Consider the following 24,080-nt stretch of genomic DNA (forward strand, 5'->3'; position numbering starts at 1 on the left):
GGAGGCAGATGTTTGAGGGCGAATCAACATCTGGTATGTGGGAGGCTTTGAAATGTAAGTTGCTGGGAACTCACGACTGGCACATTCCTTGAAGGATAAGTATGGCACGTTTAGGGAACCTTGAATAATGAGAGATATTGTGAGACTAATAAAAAAGAAAAAAGAAGCATTTATCAAGGCTAGGAGGCTGGAAACACAAAGCAAGGGTGAAATACAAGGAAAGTTGAAAGAAACTTAAGCAAGGAGTCAGGAAGGCTATAAGGGGTCATGAAAAGTCATTGGCCAACAGGATTAAGGAAAATATACATATATAAAGAGCAAGAGGGTAGCCAGGGAGAGGGTTGGCCTCTCAAGGACAGGGAAGGGAATTTATGTGTGGAGCCAGAAGAAATGGGTGAGGTATTAAATGAGTACTTTGTGTCAGTATTCACCGTAGAGAAGGACTTCGTAGGTGATGAGTCTGGGGAAGAGGGTATAGATAGCTTGGGTCATGTTGAGATCAAAAGGGAGGAGGTATTGTGAGTCTTGAAAAACATTAAGGTAGACAAGCCCCCAGGGCCTGATGGGATATATCCCAGAATACTGAACGAGGGAAGGGAGGAAATTGCTGGAGCCTTGAGAGAAATCTTTGTATCCTCAGTGGTTACAGGGGAGGTCCCAGAGAATTGGAGAATAGCCAATGTTGTTCCTTTGTTTAAGAAGGGTGGCAAGGATAATCCACATAATTATAGGCCCGTGAGCCTTGCAGCAGTGGTTGGGAAATTATTGGAGAGGATTCTTCGAGACAGGATTTACTCCCACGTGGAAATCAGTGGACATATTTGCAAGAGGCAGTATAGATTTGTGAAGGGGATGTCGTGTCTCACTGACTTGGTTGAGTTTTTTGAGGAAGTGATGAAGATGATCGATGAGGGTAAGGCAGTGGATGTTGTCTACATGGACTTCAGTAAGGCCTTTGACAAGGTCCCTCATGGCAGGCTGATACAGAAGGTAAAGTCACACAGGTTGGAGGTGAGCTTGCACGATGGATAAAAAACTGACTCGGTCATAGAAGACAGAGGGTAACAGTGGAAGGGTGAGTTTCTGAATGGTGGGCTGTGACTAGTGGTGTTCCTCAGGGATCAGTGTTGGGACCTTTGCTATTTGTAATATATATAAATGATTTGGAGGAAAATGTAACTGGTCTGTTTCGTAAGTTTGCCGATGACACAAAAGGTTGGTGGAATTGCAGATAGCGATGAGGATACAGCAGGATGTAGATCAGTTGGTGACTTGGACAGAGAGATGGCAGATGGAGTTTAATGTGGAAAAATGTGAGGTAATGCATTTCAGAAGGTCTAATCCAGATGGAAAATATACAGTAAATGGCAGAACCCTTAAAAGTACTGATAGGCAGAGGGATCTAGGTGTACAAGTACACAGGTCACTGAAAGTGGCAGCGCAGGTGGAGAAGGTGGTCAACAAGGTATATGGCATGCTTGCCTTCATAATCCAGAGCACTGAGTTTAAAAAGTGGCAGGTAATGTTGCAGCTTTATAGAACCTTAGTTAGGCTACATTTGGAATATTGTGTTCACTTCTGGTCTCCACACTAGCAGAAGGATGTGGTGGCTTTGGAGAGGGTACAGAAAAGATTTACCAGGATGTTGCCTGGTATGGAGGGCATTAGCTATGAGGAGAGGTTGGAGAAACTTGGGTTGTTCTCACTGGAACAATGGAGGTTGAGGGGTGACCTGATAGAGGTCTACAAGATTATGAAGGGCATGGACAGAATGGACAGTCAGAAGCTTTTTCCCAGGGTGGAAGAGTCGGTTACTAGGGGGCATAGGTTTAAGGTGTGAGGAGCAAGGTTTAAAGATGATGTACGAGGCAAGTTTTTTTTAAACAGAGGGTGGTAGTTGCCTGGAACTCGCTGCTGGGGAAGGTAGTGGAAGCAGATATGATAGTGACTTTTAAAGGGCATCTTGACAAATACATGAATTGGTTGGAAATAGAGGGATGTGGTCACCAGAAGGGTAGTGGGTTTTAGTTGTGATGGGTAGCGTGTCAGTGCAGGCTTAGAGGGCCAAAGGGCCTGTTCCTGTGCTGTAATTTTCTTTGTTCTTTGTTCTATGCTTGCCCAACTGTGTTCCTTTGCGCACTCATTGCAGGTTCCTCAGTTTTGCGTTGTCAGCTGGCCTTTTTATATTGCACTCAGTCCAGTCATCCAAATCTAGATCTAGATTGCTTGAGCTACTGCTCTTTACTTTGATCCTTTTGACACAACACTGGTTACATCCTGCTATCTGGAAAACTACCGTTCTGTTTATACATCCGGTTTTCTTTCCATTAGGCTATCTGAACTAACATGTTTTTCCCCAAACCCATGAATGTAATCTTGTGCAACAGTTTCCTTGGTGCCTTTCTGAATGCTTTCTGAAAATTCAAGTATATTAAATCTCTATGGTTTCCCTTTACTGACTGTTACACCTTCTAGAAGGTAAACCGTGACTTTTTCCTATTCATATTGTGATTTTTTTTTTCCAAATGCCCAATAACTGCACCCTGAATAATGGATTGTAGTATTTTTACCTATTACTAATTGCCTTTAGTTCCCTCCTTTTTTGACCATCAAGGTTATATTTACACATGGTTAACCATTCCCTGCTTTTTTCTTTGCAATTGTGCCTTGGGATATTTTACATCCGCCTGAGGGAACAGACAGGGCTTTAGTTTGCACCTCATCTGAAAGGAGACATTTCCAGTAGTGCTACAGTTCCTCAGTGCTGCTTGCCTACATTATTGTGCTCAAGTTTCTGAAGAGACCCTCTAAATTGAGGTGATTGCAAACCATTGAGCCGTATGATGTGGGAATGATCCCTGCAGTGATGTAACATCCCATAGTATAATGTACAGCTCTCTCATTCCTTTCTTACATTTCTCCTTCTCTGTGCTGTCTCCTGGCTTTCAGGAAACTCCTTACAATACACAGTTGATTAAGGTCTTTAATCACTATGCTGCCCATCCATCTCCTTCACTCAGGAACCTTGAACCTTCTTTGGGTAGTTTCTCAATATTGAAGATCTATGTTTTATTAGACAAAGAATGAACCTTAATTTAAAATGTCTTTTGTGATCTTAGAACATCCCAGAACATCTCTCGTAGAATTATTGTTATAATACAAGGAAATACCATAGTCCATTTATACACAGAACCTTTCACAAATAGCAATGCTGCTCTGTTCCAATGTTGTTTGGGATAAATGTTGACCAGGTAACTGGGAGAACCTACTCGATTACACCCAGGTGAAATAACCTTAATTTAATATTTCATCTGATAATGTAGTCTTCCCGCAGTAATGCACTGGTCTATTAGTCAGAATTGTGTAGTCAAGTTCTGCAATAGGGCTTAAACCCATGATTACTTGTCTCAAAGTTCAGTGCGCTGCCAGTTGAGCTAAGCTGCCACATGCCAGTGAGATAAGTTAAAGTTCCAAAACAAAGTTGTAATTAAATGGGAAGAGCAAAGTCTGAATTATAATTTCCTTGAAGATCTGGTATAATGTACATTGCTAGATTTTCCCACTGAATTCAATTGTATGTGTTCCATTTGTATAATCACTCACCAACTATATGTTTATCACAGACTGGCGTACCAGGATTCTATGACCCATGTGTCGGAGAGGAAAAGAGTCTAAAAGTGATCTATTTGTTCCGAGGGGTTCTGCACCAGGTCATGACAGCAGACAATGAATCCCTAAGAATACCAAAGCAATGTGAGTTATATTCAAAGTTACCTCCAGGCCATCCCTGTTGACTGTCAGTTTTTTAATAAATGAGATCATGAACTGGATCTTGCAGGAAAAATAACTGTTAACCATACACTCGTCTGCGAATGAGTGCAGGGGATTACGAGAACTGCCCTGAGATCTGAATTTTGAGAACTCGCTGGCTCAATTACACCACTTGATTGTTAGGGGATATTGTTGGAAATGGTTTATGTCTGACACTTGTGTGTGGCAAATGTTACTTGCCTGTTGTAGCCCATACATGAATTTTGTATATGTTAGACTGTTACATTATCTGAAGGGTTGCAAATGGAAATCAATGCTAAACATAATTTTTAGGGAGTGAAATTTATCTTGCAAGACATGTTATGCAAGTACTTGAATAGAAAGGACAATTAATATGAATTCAAGCAAGGCTGAATTGTCTAAATGTTTAATTGTCTTGCTATATTTTTATTTCTCACCCCAACCCCACCCCAGCATGACCTAAGGTATTAATGACCATATCACTTCAGAAATGGAAACTTCTTGGAAATGTTCTATATTAATGACTGAAATATAAAATTTCAGCAAGAGAAGTAATTGTAGTGAAAGTTGCTGCTAGAGAACTGGGAACAGGAGCTCACCATGTCATTAAGCATTTTTCAGCATCTCCATTGTCTCTAAATCCACAGAGGATAAATCTGTTGCAGTCAACTTTTAAATGGGACACAAATGCTAAATTACTGCTGCAAACTGGGATTTTGTTTGCTTTCAGTATTTTTGCCTTTATGAAAGTGATGGAAACATTAGATGTATTTGCAGCTTGAGTTAAATCTGAAAATATAACCCATTACCTTTTCAGTCAAAGTTCTTGACTAATAAGGACTAGTTTTGTCTTATCAGTTTCTTTATTTTGAAGATTCTACTGGGTTTAGTTATTCCTGCTCATCGATGAGTCATCTGTTACTGCACAATAACTGTTCCCTGTGATTCCCTCCACAGCACACAGGATTGACACAGATGGCTGAGGAGAAAGTGATGTGCAGGCAGTGATGAGAAGTTGGACCCGAACAGAGACCAGCTGCTAAAATCTTCAGAGTCCCGTAAATTAAAGAGAGTGCACATATAATTATTTTTATGTATGTAGAGTTTTTTTGGTTCTTTTCAATGTATAAAAGATTTAAAAACTCCTTTTACAGATCACTAAATAGCAACATCCAGTTGTGATTATCTCCATGTCATCTGTGACAGAATGCTGTAACAATTTGAAGTATGGGATTCGGACCTTTTGTCAGCGATTCCTGTACCGTGGAAGAAGATTCCATTTTAATAAGTCTATTTGATGTATAAAAAAAAAATTAAAATTAAAACCAGACACTTAACATAATAAATCTTGCTCTTGAATAGAAATCCGCTCCTGCCTTTTCCCTATCCCTGCACCACCGTCCCCCAACTACTACTTCTGTAAACTCAAGCTGTCCGCACCACCTATATTGTTTTATGCGCCAGCTCAGGCCTTGCATTTTGACTCCAACATGCTGCATCTTCACCCCCAGTCTCTTAAACTCTAGAATTCCCTCTCTAAATTTGTTTGTCTCACCACTTCTCTCCCTCCTCAGAAATGTACAGCTGCCTCTCGCTATGTTTGTGTTACTGCTGGGCTACCTTTCCCCATTTATGTGACATTTATGGGGCGGCATGGTGGCTTAGTGGTTAGCAGTGCTACCTCATAGCGCCAGGGACCCGGGTTCGATTCCACCCTTGGGCGACTGTCTGTGTGAAGTTTGCACATTCTCCCTGTGCCTGCATGGATTTCCTCCCACAGTCCAAAGATGTGCAGACCAGGTGGATTGACTACTAAACTGCCCGTAGGTTCGGGGTGGGTTATAGGGGAGGTGGGTCTGGGTGGGTTGCTCTGAGTGTCGGTGTGGACTTGTTGGGCCGAAGGGCCTGTTTCCACACTGTAGGGATTATATGATTCTACGATGATTTAGGGATTATATGATTCTACGATGATTTATATAAACATCAGTCGGCACGATAGGGGTGCAGCATGGGAATATCGAACCTTAGCAGGCTCATATCTAAGGACTGTTCAGGATATGGTTCAATGTCACAACAGCAGTCACTATTGAACTATAGGTGACAAAGTCAATAGTTGTATCAATTGGTTCATCATGCATGCTGGCAACAGGAAAGATTGGTCACAATCATCTTCACAATGTTCCAAAGCAAAAAAAAAAGTCAGCAGCACAAAACTATGGCAGTATGGCTTCTGGGGATCTATGTATCCACAATAGCTTGGAGTATTTGCAGTTATGTCAATTTTTAACAAATACAGATACACCCAGAACTTTGAGCTTATTTTTGGTGCTGATCAGTAAGTCTGCATCAGAGCAACAGACAGGAAAAGCACACTTCTTGAATGTCAGCTCACTACTCTACACTATACTTTACCAGCTGCTGCTTATGATGAAGGTTGTTGCCACAATTCTCTAAACATCTACAGGGCCTGCTTGACTCATGTGGCTGCAGAAAACTACTTTCTAGTCTAATTAGAAATCTTGTAGTTATCAAGATACAGTTTTTGCAACTAGTTACATGTTCAATTCAAATAATAGATATTGTTGCAGAAATTTTGAAGACCAGACATTGGGACACAAGGAGCCAAAGGGTTAGTGGTGTTATTGCTAGACTATTAATCCAGAAACTCGGCTAACATTCTGAGGGGGCTGGGGGGAGAAAAAAAAATGAAAGAATCACAGATGCTGGAAATCGGAAACAAAAAACAGAATTTGCTGGAAAATTGCTCAGCAGGTCTGGCAGCATCTGTAGTGAGAAATTAGTGTTAATGTTTCAGGTCCAGTGACTCTTCAGAACTGATGGTAGCTTGGAAAATGTTTTTTTTAATTTAGAAGGTAGGATGGGGTAGGGAGGAGATAGAGCCCAAAGAGAGGAGAACAGTTGGACAGACAAAGGAGTGAGTAGCAATCAGTTTAGGAGAATGAATAGCTGCTGATGGGGACGAAAAGTGGCTAACAATGAGTAGTGTGTAATAGCAGAGCATGTGACAAGGCTGGTGTGTGGGGTTGGGGTAATGACATGGGAGAAGGTGCCTCAAGCCCTAAAATTGTTGAACTCTTATAGAGAGCCCAGAAGGAAAGAGTTCCCACGTAGAAAATGAGGTGCTGTTCTTCCAGCGTGTGATGGGTTTTGCTGGATCACTCAGCTGGCCTGAGACAGATATTGGCCAGAGAACAAGCCCGTGGGTTGAAGTGGCAGGCAACCCTACAGCCTTCTGGACTCAATATTGAGTTCAACAATTTTAGGGCTTGAGGCACCTTCTCCCATGTCCTTACCCCAACCCCCAATCATTCTGTAAATAAAGTGCTTAGAACTGAACATAATACTCCAAATGTGGTCTGACCAATGATTTGTAGAAATGTAGAATCCCTTCCCTGCTTTATACTCCGTGCCTCTATTTATAAACTCAAGGATCCTATAAATCTTAATTGTTTCAACTTGCCTGACCATCTTCAGAGAATTATGCGGTTGAACCCCAAGGTTCTTCTGCTTCTGTACTCCCCTGAAAGATGTGCATTTGAGCCTGCATTGTTTCTCCATGTTTCTTCTTCCAAAATGCAAGTTAAAGACAAAATTCATGACAAGTGTAGTGCATTGATTACTATGACCAGGATAGGGGAAAATTGTTTTAAACCACAGAGATAGGGAAGGATTCAGGTGAAGAGAAATGTAGAAATCCAAATAGAAAAGTTGCGCTAATAGTAATACCTATCAATGTGGGTAAGTACGTGTGGATGGGACCAGAAGCAGCAGAGAGTTTGATGGCAATAGTGCCTTAGAGATTCTAAGCCATGCAGAGAATAGTTGTAGAAAATAAAATTCATGTTGCTTTATCTGAATATGCAGAGTCTTCAATAAGACAGACGAACATATAGCAAAAAGAGAGCAATTTGGTTTAGATCTAATTGCCATCACATAGATATAACAAAGTGATCAAAGATGGAAACAAATATTCCAGCGTGCACAACATTTCAAAAAGACTTTCAGAATGGAAAAAGAGGTTATGTAGACCTAACAATAAAGGATGATATAAGGAGATTAGTGGAAAATTATATTGGCTCAGAAAATCAGGAAGTAGAATTAGTATGAATGGGGATTAAGAATAGCAAGGCACAGAAAATACTGGTGAGAGTATTATTTTTCTGCAACTGTAGTTATGCGTTGGACAGTGCATTAAATAAGAAATTATTAGAGCTCTTAATAAAGGCAATGTAGCAATTAAAGGGGAATTTAATCATCATGTTTTTAATTTATTAATGGGATGTAGGCATCGCTGTCTGGGCCAGCATATGTTGCCCATCCCTAATTGCGTTCAAATTGAGTGGCATGCTAGGCTATTTCAGAGGGCAGTTGAGAGCCAACCACATTGGGCTCTAGGTTTTTGGGGCTAGAGTCACATGTGGGTCAGACCAGGTAAAGATGATAAAATCACAAAACTGTTGTGGTGCAGAAGGAGGTCATTTGGTCCATCGTGCCTGTACTGGCTGTATTATCTAGTCGGACTGTGTTATCTAATGCCAGTCTCCTGCCTGCTCCCTATATTCCTACACGCCATTTCTATCCAAAAAAAAATCCAATATCCTCTTGAATTCCTCAATTAAGCCTACTCCCAGCACATTTCCAGGCTATGCATTCCATACTTTAACAACTTGCTGTGTGAAAAAGTTGTTTTTTTGCACATCACTCGAAGTCTATGCCCTTGTTGTTTCTTTTACAATGTGCATGTAGGGATGAAAATAAATCAGAAGATAGAAAAGGCATGTAAGAAAGGTATTACTACATTGATTATGGGGGACTTGAAGTCACATTGGCTCACCAGTGGACTGGTGAGATGGATACAGAACAGGCTTAGTTGTGAAAAACAGAATAGTGGTGGAAGGATGTTTTTCTGACTGGAGATCTGTGACCAGTGGTATTTGCAAAGATCAATGCTGAGAATCCTGTTGTTTGAAATACATACAAATGATTTGAAGGAAGGTTTAGAGGGATATGGACCAAATGCAGTCAGATGCGACTAGTTTGGTAACATGGTTGGCGTGGACTAATTGGACCAAAGGGTCTGCTTCTATGCTGTATGGCTCTATGACCCACAGCCTCTGGCTCTTCACTGTCCCTAAAATAATATCCTGCAACCACTCTCTCATCTTCTTGATTCTGGCACCATGAAGGCAACATACAATCCTGGAGTCACATCTACAGCTACAGAAACACCTCTGTCAAATCACCTATTCCTGTTGCCTTTCCAGTCCTCTTTGGCTCCATCAAAGCTGAACCACTTCTGGTGTTACAAGCTTAGCTCTTACTACATTCCTCTGATGTGCCATCACCCTCACCAGTATCCAGGGTGAAAACCAATTAGTGAGAGATAGATTCATAGGAGTCCAACACGACGTCCCTGGTTGTCTTAGATTGCTGAGCAGTTAACTCTTCCCCCTCTGCCTGCATGCTGTTAATGTGCAATGTGATTGTTTTGTTAAATGCACTATTTACATAGATGCTTTATAGATGCACCATGGTAATTCTACCCTCTACTTGAGTTCAAAAACCTAGAGCTCAACTTCTTAAAAGCTGGAATCAGTTCATGTGATTGTCTAGACCACAGGAAGCTTCCACAACTCCACCAATGGCACAGGATAGGCATTCCATGCAGTCAAGGTGTCCTGCCATATCTTAAGCTTACTTTCAGACAATTTACTTAAATTAGTGATAAAAAAATTAAAAAAACTCACAAGTCGGTTCCAATTAACCCAGCTGTTTGCAAACAGCTGCTGATACAGGATACTCACTTGCAGGTTTGCTGTAACAAAACTGATTTTTAAAAATTGGGTATAAATTGATTCCTAGCTGCTACTTACGTGAATGCTTCTCTGACCACAAGTGAGTGAAGGTCCAAGGGAGTAATTTTCTGTTTGAAGGCTTCTGCTGGCTTCTCTGAGGAGTTTGTACACAGCAGGCACAGTACTCTCGGAGTCAGTCAAAGCAGGTCCCTGAACTTGTTAGGTTCATTTTTCTGTTATGCCAGGAATTGCAGGGATCTGTTTGTCAGTTTCTGTGCTTTAGTGAGCTGGTGAATAATTTAGCCACTCAGGGAGTTTTGGTACAAAGCCAACCATACCTCTATACAAGGCATTTATCTGTTTTGACTTTACATCAGGAATGCGAGTCCCTCTTTGTATTGAGAATTTCTTATATGTAGTCAGTATTGAAGCCTGCTTCAGTGAACCAGCCAGGCCCAGAGGCTGCTGCAGTAACACACATGGATGGAAGAGGCAAACTAGAAACAAATATCCCCTCCCCCTCAATGCTGATTGATTAGTGGGTACACTGTCAAGACCCAGGCCTGAACATTTTCTCTCTAATTTGGACTCAGTTCCAAATTAATCAATGGTCTCAGGTGCCTGATCCAAATCTCTACCCTCCGTATGTGAATCTCGACAGTGAGTGGTGGCAGGTTATTACCTCGTGGAAAACTGCAAATGATTTATATTAAATTGTGTCTTTGGTATTCATGAGACTAGAGGGAGCTTTGTTTCCAAGTGCAATTGTTTCTTATACTTATAAAAGGAACTGCAGTTGAAAGAGAATTGTTTAAATGTAATGATTATACTTACTTAATGGTTACATAGTGAATAAGAGGGCGGTTCAATGGTTAGCACTGCTGCCTCACAGCGCTAGGGAACTGGGTTCGATTCCATCCTCGGGCGACTGTGTGTGGAGTTTGCACATTCTCCCCGTGTCTGCGTGGGTTTCCTCTGGGTACTCCAGTTTCCTCCCACAATCCAAAGATAAGTGGATTGGCCATGCTAAATTGCCCATAGTGTTCAGGGATATCTAGATTAGGTGGGTTATAGGGGGATGGGTCTGGGTGGGATGCTCTGAGGGTCAGTTTGGGCTTGTTGGGCTGAGGGACCTGTTTCCACACTGTGGGGATTCTATGAAAAAAAAGATGAAAACATTGGTATACAACAAGAGCAATACCAGGTTCAGTGGTGATCAGATGTGGATTGTATTGTCTTGTCGACTTCTGAGAATGTTCTAAAAGTCCACACTTTCTTAAGATCTTTAAAGTGTTTACCTAACACTTTTTGAGAGGTGCCCATCAATATCTATTACTTCATCCTAAATCATGCTACTTGACATTGGACCCTGAAAGTTTTGCTTAAACTATTCAATAAGGTGCATTATAAACAGAATGAATAGACACCTCTATTACTTGTAATACTCCAAGGACAGCCTTGACTAAATGAAGTTTCAAACCTTTAACTGCTTTTTTAATATATTTCAGTCACAGTATGTAGACATCACTGGCAAGGGCAACATTATTGTCCATCCCTAAATGGCTGCATAAAGGTAGTGATAAGCCTCTTTCATGAACCATTGCAATCTACAGAGTCAATATGGCACGGAAGAGGAAGTTTGATCCATTGAATCCTTAATGGTTTTCTGTTGAGCAATCCAGTCAGTCCCAAAATCTGTTCTGTCCAAGTAGGCCTGCAGGTTTATTTCCTTCAGGCGGTGAGTTCCTGGCTGTTAGCACTGCGTACTTCAAAAAGATCTTCTACAGATCCCATCTGCATCTCTTGCCTAAAACTCTCAATCTGTGTCCCTTGGTCCTTATACTATCAACAAATTGCAACAATTTAATTAGTTCACCTTATTTAAACTCTATCAAATTTCTGCTCAATATTCTATGCTCCAAAAGCAACCCAGCTTCTCCAAAGTAACTTTGCAGTTCAAATTCCTCAACCCTGGAGCCATTCTGTTCAATCTCCCCCGCACATTCTCAAAAGCCATCTCACCCTTTCATGCTCCTGCCCCACCGAACTTATCTCCACCTACCTCAACTCCATTTTCTCCCCCTTCATCCAGGAACTCCCTACCTATGTCTGTGACACCACCCATGCCCTCCACCTCTCCAGAACTTCCAATTCCCCGGTCCCCAACACCTCATCTTTACCATGGACGTCCAGTCCCTATACACCTGCATTCCCCATACTGATGGCCTAAAGGCCCTCCGCTTCTTCCTGTCCCGCAGGCCCGACCAGTCCCCCTCCACTGACACCCTCATCTGCTTAGCCGAACTCATCCTCACCCTCAACAACTTCTCTTTCAATTCCTCCCACTTCCTACAGACAAAGGGGGTGGCCATGGGTACCCGCATGGGCCCAAGCTATGCCTGCCTCTTTGTAGGTTACGTGGAATAATCCCTCTTCCGTACCTACACTGGCCCTAAACCCCACCTCTTCCTCCGTTACATTGATGACTGTATTGGCGCCGTCTCGTGCTCCCACGAGGAGCTCGAACAGTTCATCCACTTCACCAACACCTTCCACCCCAACCTTAAGTTCACCTGGACCATCTCTAATACCTCTCTCTCCTTCCTAGACCTCTCTGTCTCCATTTCCGGCAACCACCTAGAAACCGATATCCATTTCAAGCCCACCAACTCCCACAGCTACCTAGAATACACCTCCTCCCACCCACCTTCCTGCAAAGATGCCATCCCCTATTCCCAATTCCTTCACCTCCGCCGCATCTGCTCCCAGGATGAGGCATTCCACTCCCGTACATCTCAGATGTCCTCGTTTTTCAAGGACCGCAACTTCCCCCCCTCAGTGGTCGAGAACACCCTCGACCGTGTCTCCCGCATTTCCTGCAACTCATCCCTCACACCCCCTCCCCGCAATAACAACCAAAACAGAATCCCCCTCGTCCTCATGTACCACCCCACCAACCTCCGGATCCAACGCATCATCCTTCGACACTTCCGCCATCTGCAATCCGACCCCACCACCAAAGACAGTTTTCCCTCCCCACCCTTATCTGCTTTCCGGAGGGACCACTTTCTCCCTGACTCCCTGGTCCGCTCCACACTACCCTCCAGCCCCACCACACCCGGCACTTTTCCCTGCAACCGCAGGAAGTGCTATACCTGCCCCTACACCTCCCCCCTCACCCCCATCCCAAGCCCCAAGAAGACTTTCCACATCAAGCAGATGTTCACCTGCACATCTGCTAATGTGGTATACTGCATCCGCTGTTCCCATTGTGGCCTCCTCTACATCAGGGAAACCAAGCGGAGGCTTGGGGACCACTTTGCAGAACACCTACACTCAGTTCGCGCTAAACAACTGCACCTCCCAGTCGCGAACCATTTCAACTCCTCCTCCCATTCCTCAGACGACATGTCCATCCTGGGCCTCCTGCAGTGCCACAACGATGCTACCCGAAGGTTGCAGGAACAGCAACTCATATTCCGCTTGGGAACCCTGCAGCCCAATGGTATCAATGTGGACTTCACAAGCTTCAAAACTCCCCTCCCCCACCGCATCCCAAAACCAGCCCAGCTCATCCCCGCCTCCCTAACCTGTCCTTCCTCCCACCTATCCCCTCCTCCCACCTCAAGCCCCACCCCCATCTCCTACCTACTAACCTCATCCCGCCCCCTTGACCTGTCCGTCCTCCCTGGACTGACCTATCTCCTCCCTACCTCCCCACCTACACTCACCTTTACTGGCTCCATCCCCGCCTCTTTGACCTGTCTGTCTCCTGTCCACGTATCTTCTCCTCTATCCATCTTCTATCCGCCTCCCCCTCTCTCCCTATTTATTTCAGAAGTCTAGGCCCGAAATGTCAGCCTTCCCGCTCCTATGATGCTGCTTGGCCTGCTGTGTTCATCCAGCTCTACACCTTGCTATCTCACCCTTTCATGTGGTGAGGGTACTCCCAGTATGCTAGGTCAGTAGACAGTTCAAGGATTTTAACACAAGCAATGAGGAAACACAGAAATATGTTCTCAAGTTTAGATGGTGTGTACCTTGGAAATTGAGTTGTACCAATGTGCCTGCTCTCCTTGTGTTTCTAAGGAACTGGATTAGGTGCTTGACAAATTGTGATCCAGGCTAAAGCAGTCAATGAGTCTCTTGAATGTTAGAACTGGATTCATCGAAACAATCAGAGATTATTCCATCACAGTCTCGGCCTGTACCTTGTAGATAATGGAAAGGATTTGAGAAATCAAGAGCTGCCATAGACTACACTGTCCCTGGCCTGCTGTTGTAGTCATAGCATTTAGGTGATTCATCCCATTCAGTTTCTGGTCAACAGTGATGGCTCCAGCATTGGTGTTGCCATTGAGTCTGAAGGGAAGAAGATTAGAATTTTTCTAATTGAAGTTAGATAGGGATATATATCATATGTATGATATAGCTAATGGACGGATTTGAACACAAGGGTGATCAAAAATTCTATAATTGATGTTTTGGGGTACCAGGAGCCAATGTAGATCAGTGACCATAAAACTGAGAGGTAAGTAGAATCTGATGTGAATGAGGAGATGGACAACAGTTTTAGGTTTGTCTCAAATTTATGGAGGGTGGTAGACAGATAGGCAATCAAGAACACATTGGAATAGTCAAGTCTGTAATTAACAAAAGCTTAATGAAGTTATGATGAGTTGAGGCAAAAGATGGATGACAGTCTGGCGATTGGAAAAAAGGTGATCTTTGATGGGGAGGAAATGAGGTTAAGACCCCAGTTCAGGAGAAAATAAAACCCTGATATTGCTAGACATCTGGTTCATCCTGACCTGGTGTCCTCTCAGAAATATCTCTGTTGATATATATCAATCAAAACTTGTTGTTTCATTCTCAGATGTTTGAATGTTTCTTATTTTGAAAGAGACGGACTGTTTTTCACTGAAACCGCTAATCCTGTGTACACTGCACAAGCTGTTCAAATGCATTAGCAGGGCCTCATTCTCTTTCAAATATAGAAGGATTACACCCCAGGCAAAGGCAAATCCATGGTGAAATTTCAATGATTTATAATTGTAATGAGGCATAATATTTTAGTTATAAACTGCTAAGAAGGATCTCCATCTGTCAGTACAGATCCAAGTATGAATCAGAAGAATAAATGATTGCAGTGCTTATGCTACAGGAAACAGTAGCTTTTAGTTGAATACATTTCAAAGTGTGATATTCTGGAATTGTGCATGAAACGCTGTTCTCAATTTTGCAATCTTGATAGTCTTCTTTGTAACTGTTGATGAATAAGGAGAGGATAATGGAAAGTGTCACTGCTGCACCACAATAAGACACATTCTTTATGAAGAAGGAAACTGAAATCCAAAAGCATTTTACAAGTGCTCAGAGGGGAGATCGTTTCATTTCAAAGAGTCAGGCGCTGCTTGTAAGTTCTGAGGTTAGAGGAAAAGAAATTCGCATTACTGACGGTAATCATTCTGGTAAACACATCATGATGAAACCAGTCCAGCTGGTGCCATCTATCATGATTCCATATCACTGATCCCGAGAAAAAACACAAAGACTGTAAAATCTGGGCCCAGTTTAGAATTCAGCCAGACTAAAGCATCAAATTAAAAAGGTGGTGTGCACGTGCACAATGATCTACAAAACGAATCCAGCTCAACTGTGTTATCCTCTGGTATCAAATCACTACTAACATCCAGTGCCTAGACTCACATGTAAAAAACCTTCACTTCAGAGGGAACTTGGAGGGTTGTCTCATCTGGTGGAACTGAGACCCAGCGACAATAAAATTCATAACCAACAAAACATGCTTCATAAAAGAACAAATCCAGACCCTAACAGCTATGATTAATAATTACCCATTTCTGATTGTATGCTGGTAATTGTTTTCACTGAAGTTCAGCACTATAGCCTGGTAAAAACCATCTTTTAGTTCATAGATCTCCTCCTCCATGCATTTACAGTTAAAAGTTTGGAAAAGAAAGTTCCAGAATCTGTTGTTGAGGAACACCAGCTCAAGAGATATTCCTACGATCAGCATCAAGTACGGTTGAAAAAGTAATCATTTTTTATAATGACTGATACATCACTAAAACCACTTATCATTTGAAAATTGGACATGAAATGAATAGTAATATTGCTGAATCAGTTTAAAGATGCATTATTAATAAATATACCGTGCTATGAAGATGAAAAACAATGTTATTTCTTACAGCTTCTTAGGGTGAACACATGAGCAAATTTCCATTCCATGAAGGTAAACAGATTAAAGAAGCGCAGATCTTAAAACTATTAGGAGGATACTTTTCCTTAGGCCAGGAGCCCTTCCTGAAAGTAATGGAAACAAATTTGTAGAAATAAAACTGGATGTCAATCGTTATTGTCCTTGAGATTCTTTCCCAAGGCTATTAAGATTAGAGCTGGAAGAGTACATTTAGTGAAAAAGGCTAAATGGGAGCATTAAGGGAAAGTGGGATTTATCAATTAAGGGACTGTAAAGATTAACAGTTTGAGAAGAAGGCAATCAACTTCTTTCCAATATTGCTCTGGATCATATAAATTCAGTCAGGTCAACACACCAGATGCTTTGGGGAGAATCTATTATGAGAGAGTGGAATCGTATAATGGTAGACAATGGGAGCCACTGATAGCAGCATTTTATAATTGGCAAAATCATCACTGCTTTCAGCACCAGTTCTGAGGAAGGGTCACCAGACCCGAAACATTAACTCTGTTTTTTCCTTCACAGATACTGCCAGACTTGCTGAGCTTTTCCAGCAACTTTGTTTTTGTTCCTGATTTACAGCATCCGCAGTTCTTTCAGTTTTCACTGCTCGCACCATCTTATAGTATTGGATATGATGCTGATTAGATACACTGCCACTAATCCTTCTTGCTGGTACTAGTCTACGCAACTAAAACCTTGTAGAGAAGGATGTGTACTTAACATCTTAGGCAGAACATAGCTTCAAACTTGATGAAAAGTAAAGATTTATTAAATATTACGTAGTAGCCAGTTACATTATATCTAAGACACCTGTTCTGAGGAAGGGTTACTGGACCCGAAGCGTTAACTCTGATTTTTTCTTCATAGATGCTGCCTGACCTGCTGAGCTTTTCTAGCAACTTCTGTTTTTGATCTAAGACATGTGATTGTCTCACAAGAGACATCAGGCTCAGGTTAAGACAAAATATACAATACTTCTTTAGCTACATTCTCTTAATATTAAGAACAATCACTGATGTACACTCTAGAGACTGGTTTGCTCCTCCCAAAAGCTGCCCTTTATATCATCATGAGCCTGGCGTTAGCTGTGTCCGACCAATCTCCCACACTTCTTCCCTCCCACAACACTAATAGGGTCCCCCTCATCCTCACATATCACCCTACCAGCATCCACAACAAAAGATTATTAGCCACCATTTCTGCAACCTCCAAACACATGTTCCCTTCCTATTCCTTGTCAGCCTTCTGCAGGGACCGATCCTTCTGGGACACCCTGGTCCACTCTTCCTCCCCTCCCAACATGAGCCCCACAGACCCACGGCACCTTCCCGTGCAATCGTAGAAGGTGTAACGCCTGCCCATTTACTTCCACTATCCTCACTATCCAAGGTCCCAGTCACACTTCCAGATGAAGCGGCGATTTACCTGCACTTCACTCAATCTAATCTATTGTATTTGCTGCTCACAATGTGGTATCCTTTACATGGGGAGACAAAATTGCAACCACTTTGCAGAACACCTACATTCTGTCTGCAAAACCGATCCTGAGCTTCCTGTTGCCTGTCACTTCTACACACTACTGTGTTCTCCGGCCAACATCTGTCTCAAGCTTGCTACAGTGCTGCAGTGAAGGTCAGCACAAGCTGGAAGAGCAACACCTAATTTTCCACTTGGCATCCCTGCAACCTTCAAGACTCAACATCAAGTTCAATAAATTTAAGGACCAAATACCTTCTTCCATCTCCTTACCCCAACCCCCAAACACTAGGCCTTGTCATCACATGGACTGCTACCACAAAATAACCCATTGTCAGCTACTATTAGTCTCCATTAGTATCTATTGATTCTCCCAGGCAGACCTTTACCCATTCCTTTGTCTGTTTTCTCTCTCTCTCTCTGGATTCCATGTCTGCCTATTGTTTACTGCGCTCCCTCCCCCATCCCATCTTCAGCATATATACCAACATTTTCCTAGCTGCAATCAGTTCTGAAGAAGGGTCGCTGGACTCGTAACATTAACTCTGCTTTTTCTCCACAGATGCTTCCAGACCTGCTGAGTCTTCCCAGCAATTTGTTTCTATTTCTGTTTCTGATTTCGAGCATCACTACTTTAGCTACATTTTGTTAAAACAAAGAATACTCACTTGGGAACTCTCTGCAGAGCTGGTGCTCACATTGAGGCCTCATGGGACACAACACCACTCTGGTTAGCTCCTCCCTGCAACAATTTTTTACATCCTGATAAAGTCAGAAGTCACAAGACACCAAATTTATTTGGAATCACACATTCTTTCAGAGGTGTGAAAGCATGTGATTCCAAATAAACCTGTTGGACTCTAACTTGGTGTCATGTGACTTCTGACTTTGTCCACCTCAGTCCAACGCCAGCACCTCCACATCATTACATCCTGATAGACAGCTTATCTTGTGATGTCAGTTAACCCTTTCTGGCATAAACTGTCTTATACAACACAAACTTGTTATTTAAGAAAATTTAACATAAATTCCTTGCTTTTTCACTTCATGAGGGAAATGTTCACCCTAAAACACGAGTGGGTTTGGGTCAGGTAAAATGTAAAATTATCTAAAATCTTAAATCCAGAACAACATTCCCATTTCCAGGCTGAGCATTCAACATGACATGAGCAAGCAACGTGCTTCTTAAAAATGGGTCACTAATTTACATGTTTAAATGAGGGTGTTGTCTCAGATTCTTCACTCTGACTAACCAATGCTTTCTGAGAGTCAGAAACCTGCAGCTAAATGAAGAGGTTGGATGGAAGAACTAAGCGTTTTGTCAGCACTGGGCTCGGGGAATCAGGAGTTCTTAATCCAACACATCAAGTTGCCCTGTTTCCTCTAACTCTGTGGCCAAAACCCAACGTCCTACTATTAGACTCCCCTTGAGTCTTGGTTTCACCCTCCCTCACCTTTTCAGAGCCCCCACTCCTTGTTCAGAGTAACGTCTCTCTCCTTTGCATAGCCTGATTCTGGTCTCCAATCACCTCCCAACCTTTTCAATCTCCTCCCAAGACTCATCCAATCTCCCAGTTACTTTGGTTTTGAATCTCCCTACAAAACCATTCTGATCCCTCCCTAACCTCCGGCTGTCCAGTTTAGGTCCAATGCTGGAGGATTATCTGCTGAAGAGTCAGCATCCTCCTCAATCTGCCAGGAAATGGCAACAGAAAATATTAATTGGATCCTGCCTTTAATTTCAGCAGGAGTGGTAAAAATTTGTTCTTCTGAGTATCCTGACTGCAAAACTTCATCATTACCCTCTCGCCTCCCGTTAATATTAGGAACTAAGGCTCCAATCATAAAGCCAAAGATTTGGAATTCTTGTTAAAAATATTCTCCAGTGTTCTCCCATTTTCACAGCCTTATGAACATTCAATCTCAGGTCTTTCTGTTCCTTCAGCCCCTTTAAAATTGTACCATTTAATTTATCTTCCAGAAATAATGCTGACTTCTAATTACAGATATTGACCTTTTACATATTTCCAATAGTTTCTATTTTTATTTCTGATTTCCAGAAAATACATGTTTTTGCTTTTGTACCATTTATTTCATATTGCCTCACTTCATTCTTTCTGCTCACGTCTATCACTTCGGACTTCTCTGCTCTAAAATTCATCAATCTGCCAATTTTTTCCATTAATGTTCATTGTTACTATTCTCTTCACTGTTTGCTACACTTCCAAGATTAATATCGTGTATAAACTTTGAAATGATGTCCCTTACACCATGTGCAGCTAATTGTTGCATAATGAGAAAAGCAGTGATCCCAATACCAGCCCTGGGAACAAAACTGTACACTCCCTTTGTTCTATTCCAGAAAGCCAGTTGAAGAAGTGTGTACCAATCGTTATTTAGAAGTCTCAACAAACGGCAAGAGCAAATATTTGCAGAACACTGAAATGTAAATCCCTCCCAGTCAGGAATATAGGGAATGGATAGTTCAGTGTGACTGACTGGTCAGCACTTTCAAATGGCTATCAGAGCTGAAAAATTCTATACTTTGCCTTTGACGTCTTTAGACATGAAAACACAACTATTCTAAAAATTGGCTAAACTCCAATCTTCCATGTTCAGTGAACTTGAGATCATCCAAACCTTTGTTACTTATATCCTAAAATGTAGTAAAACCTGCTCATTTCATTATGGTAGGCAGTTGCCAGAGAGAAGACGAGAAATATTTCAACAATGTCCTCAAAGGCTCCCTGAAATACACAACATCCCCATCTACACGTGGAGATCTCTTGCCCAAAACTGCCCAAACTGGAAATAAAGCTGCTGTGTCAAGCATCAAGCATTTCGGACAGGCCCAACTGCAGGTCCAAACTTGACTGCAGCAAATCACTCCCTCACTCTTCTTGCACTCCAGACCTACAGCAGACACTCTTCCATGATAAATTAAGATGAAAATTTTCTAAAATTGTCAGAAATCTATTCTGTGCAATAGTAGTTCCTGCCAGTTACTCAATTACGAGCAGCATTATGCACCATGTTGAAAATCTTACTAAGTATTTTGTAGATGAGAAGCTTATGGCTTATTCTCCTTTTTATGCTCCTTGCATTGTTTCCTTTCTGTAAGGTTGTCAGGAATTTACTTGTGTGTATGGTTCAATGCAACAATTTTGAACTCAGAGTTATTTGAAATTTATGTCTGAAAGTGTGAAGATTGAAAAAAAATCACTTCAAGTTTTAATTATTTTTCCCTGTATTCTCCAGTTAGGTATTATGTTGTGTGCTGTGAAAATGATACACTTGTTAGAAAAAAGGATAGCAGCATGTGTGTTGAAAATATGAAACCAACAAATGAACCATAAGCGCCTGAGGTCAAAATATAATGTTATTTTTAAAGCATCCCTTCAGTCTGCTTGTTTTTGTCTAACATTTTCTGTTTAGTCTTACATTTAATGTTTTATCCAATGTTCTTGTTTGTTTAGTCACTTCCTTCGCCCTTTCACTGGTAGCCAAGCCTTTAGCTACTGTGGCCCAAACCCTGAAATTCCATCTCTAGAACTTTGATCTCTCCATCTGTCTCTTCTCTTTGAAAGCAACCTTCTTGATCACGCTCCTGGCCACCAGTCTTGATGTCCCCTTATGTTGCTCAATGTCATATTTTGTCTGGTAATGCTCCTTTGGGGTGCTTCACAACATTAACGGTGCTCTATTAATACAAGTTGTTGACCTGTTCAGGTCTTTGTAACTCCCTGGAAACACTTGACTTCAGTGACCTATGGTTGGATATGGCTCCCTTTCATGTCATGAAATCCAATGAACTGCTAAAGTTCAGGATACTCTAGGATTTTCAGTTTTTGATTCAATGCAGTGAATTCAATACTCACCATCAACAGCGGTTCCACTTCATCCACTCTATCAGCTGGTTGATATATAGAACTCTTCTGACACGCGCCCCCATCTCAAGGCTAGGGAAGATTGAATGATTCGCATTGAGTACAATTTCCACTCTCACTTCCTTCAATATCACTGGATGCATCTCAAACAGTCCCAGGATCTTATCAATTTTAAGTACCAACAGTCCACCCAATACTTTGTTCTTATCAATTTTGAACCCTTCTAGTGACAGATTGCCCTCCTCTGTCACCATAACCTGGGTAACAACTCCCTCATTGGAAAGACAGATGCAAAATACTCCTTAAAAGCCTCACCATACCTCCTGCCTCCATCAGCCCTACTTCTCCTTGAATTCCCTTTTACTATATATATGCAGATAGAAGATTTTGGGACATCCTTTTTATGCTGGCTGCCAATCTTTTCTAAGAAATTCTCAATCCTTCTCATTTCAGCTTCTCTTTCCAGCAAAATACCATCCTTCCCTTGATCAGATTAATAATAACAGCCATGAATAACTTATGAGGTACCTCAAAAAAACTCTGAATATCATGAAAATTCACAGAACTTCTCAGATTATTGAATTCATCTGGCAATGTTCATCATTTTCATGTAAAATTTTTTTAAAAACTTCCAGAATTTCTTTTCTTTTCTGGTTCAAGTGTTGCTTTGACTCCCATGAATTTTCTATCAATGGCAATACCATAGCTGTTGCTATTCTAGTTTCATGAATGGCTTCACTCCTCACTGTCCCATCATCTTGGTAAAGACCTGCTAGCTGTTAACCCCAAACACTCAGTCACTTTTAACAGATGCCCCACACCCCCCCCCCCCCCCCCCCCCCACCCCGCCCCCCCCCCAACCCCCTTATGGTCCTCTGGCAGATCCATCACTTACCGATTATAAATCTCATTTCTGTCCCTTCTGACCTTAATAACCCCAGTTTGGCCTTTTTCACTCACTATCCTTCTCCACATTTAAATCTCAATGATGTCCATCAAAAATCTCATGGACCGTAATGACTAGAATCAAGTTTTATCTCTGCAGATTTCTCTCATCTGCTTTCAGAACTCTAATAAGATTCCTGGCCTGGGAAATACTGTCCTTCAATCTTCTTAAGATGTGTGCCTCTGAATTTACCCCAGTCTACGTTTCTTTAATCTCTGTCTACTTTTCATTGGGAATTTGTTCCAGTTGACTCAAAGTAGCTGCAAGAAAGACAATTTTTTGTTTCCTTTCACAGGACATTATATTTATTAGTGGTGCCTCCTTAATATGATACAGCTACATCAATGTTTATAATGTGCAGTTAACAACTCTCAAGTGTTGTTGGAACTGGTACATCTATTATATACAAAACATCAAATGATTCCTTCTACAGTTCCTGACATTGATCATAGGAATATTTCTTGGATTGATGTACCTCATCAACAGACTGTGGGTATTTTACTTTCAAATTTATATCCGTAAACATCTGGAGGAGGTGATCTATGAGATAAATAACAGTGTTTACCGAGCTATGATGATGAACATCAATGAAAATGCTTGCCAGCATACAGACAGGAACAGGTAATGGATCTTAGCAGTTACTGAACTCATTCTGTTGATTGTTTTGTGTATTTTGTGAATTTCTCTCCCAGAAATTCCCATGGTTCTCTTGGATCCGTCTGAAATGCACTTAGATGTCAGCTGGTGAAGGATAGAGCACTGAAATCTTTGTTTGCTTCTTGTTTTCTTATTTTTAGAGTTACACATTGCTCACTGCATACCTCCAACAGCACAGACCTTTTCCAGCCTTATCATTTGATAAAATGAATCAACCTGTTTACTCACCCCTTGGCAAGTTGGACTTAACAGGACTTTCTAATCTAAAGGTAGAGACATTTTTTGCTTAGCCTTATCCTGGTGCTGGTGAAATCCCCCATTATGATCCTCCATCTGAATACAAGTCACATCCAATTGATATACAATTGACACAAGGCACTAGGTGTTAGTGGCTATTCAATATTGGAGACTAACTGAGTTGTGTTGGTGCTTTGCAATGACCATTTTACACCTGGACACTACCTTCTGATCATAATGCTTCAATCCTGCTGTGTTCTGAACTGGATCCTAATTTGACAGTCCTTCCTTGAATGCATCTCCTCAGGACCAGAGATGCTGCACTATGTGAAGTAACCCCACAGAGGCCAGTATCCCATCACCAAGTCACCCTTTATTTACACGTGGACAGTCCTTGACACTGATCCAGCTCCCTCAGAGCCAGCTGTCAGAGTGAACAGGATGTCTTATTTGTCATCCAGGGCTCCCTGATTGGACCAAGCTAACAGCCCCAATCAGGAAACTCATATTCTATGGATCCACTGGGCTGACCTCATTACAGTCACTACAGATGGCAGCAGTTGGAGTCATTCAGTTATGATGTGGTGACTGGAACAATGAATGTCAGTAATGTGAATATCTCTTCCTTCAATCACAGGATTTACAAGGAACACCTGGCATTGCATTTCGATGACATGTGCCCCATAGGAAACAGAGAACGTTGCTTCATTGTAGTTTGGTTTATCATAAAAAATATCGCTTCTGGTAGTTTGGTAACAGCACAGTCCATAATTCTCTCAAAGATGCTCACTAATTTTAAAAATGAAAAACAACAGTGCCTTGATTGCAATATTCCAGAATATTATACTTTAAAATATATTGAAAGAACAGCCATTGCTTGCTGTAAAATTAGTGGTTTAATAATTGTTTTTACATTTTGCACTTTGAGCAAAGCAAATTACAGATATAACTCATTCTTAGATATATAAACTGTGATATTATACCTCATTACAGTTATCAATCATTGACCCTTCATTCTCAATTCCTTGCGTGGGGTATAATCCTTG

General features: G+C 41.7%; 1 protein-coding gene across 1 annotated transcript in view; it reads left to right on the forward strand.

The window, feature by feature from the left end:
* The window catches only part of dnajc11a (DnaJ (Hsp40) homolog, subfamily C, member 11a), a 41,384-nt gene extending 36,227 nt beyond the window's left edge, over window positions 1-5,157 (forward strand). The window contains exons 15-16 of the mRNA XM_020530843.2: window positions 3,624-3,753; window positions 4,750-5,157. Of these exons, the coding sequence (XP_020386432.2) occupies window positions 3,624-3,753; window positions 4,750-4,775 (156 nt within the window). The 3' untranslated portion in view covers window positions 4,776-5,157. The remainder of the gene's footprint in view (window positions 1-3,623; window positions 3,754-4,749) is intronic.
* The last annotated feature ends 18,923 nt before the right edge of the window (window positions 5,158-24,080 follow it).

This window comes from Rhincodon typus, chromosome 31, assembly GCF_021869965.1.
Source record: "Rhincodon typus isolate 14 chromosome 31, sRhiTyp1.1, whole genome shotgun sequence".
In the NCBI taxonomy this organism is placed as follows: domain Eukaryota; kingdom Metazoa; phylum Chordata; class Chondrichthyes; order Orectolobiformes; family Rhincodontidae; genus Rhincodon; species Rhincodon typus.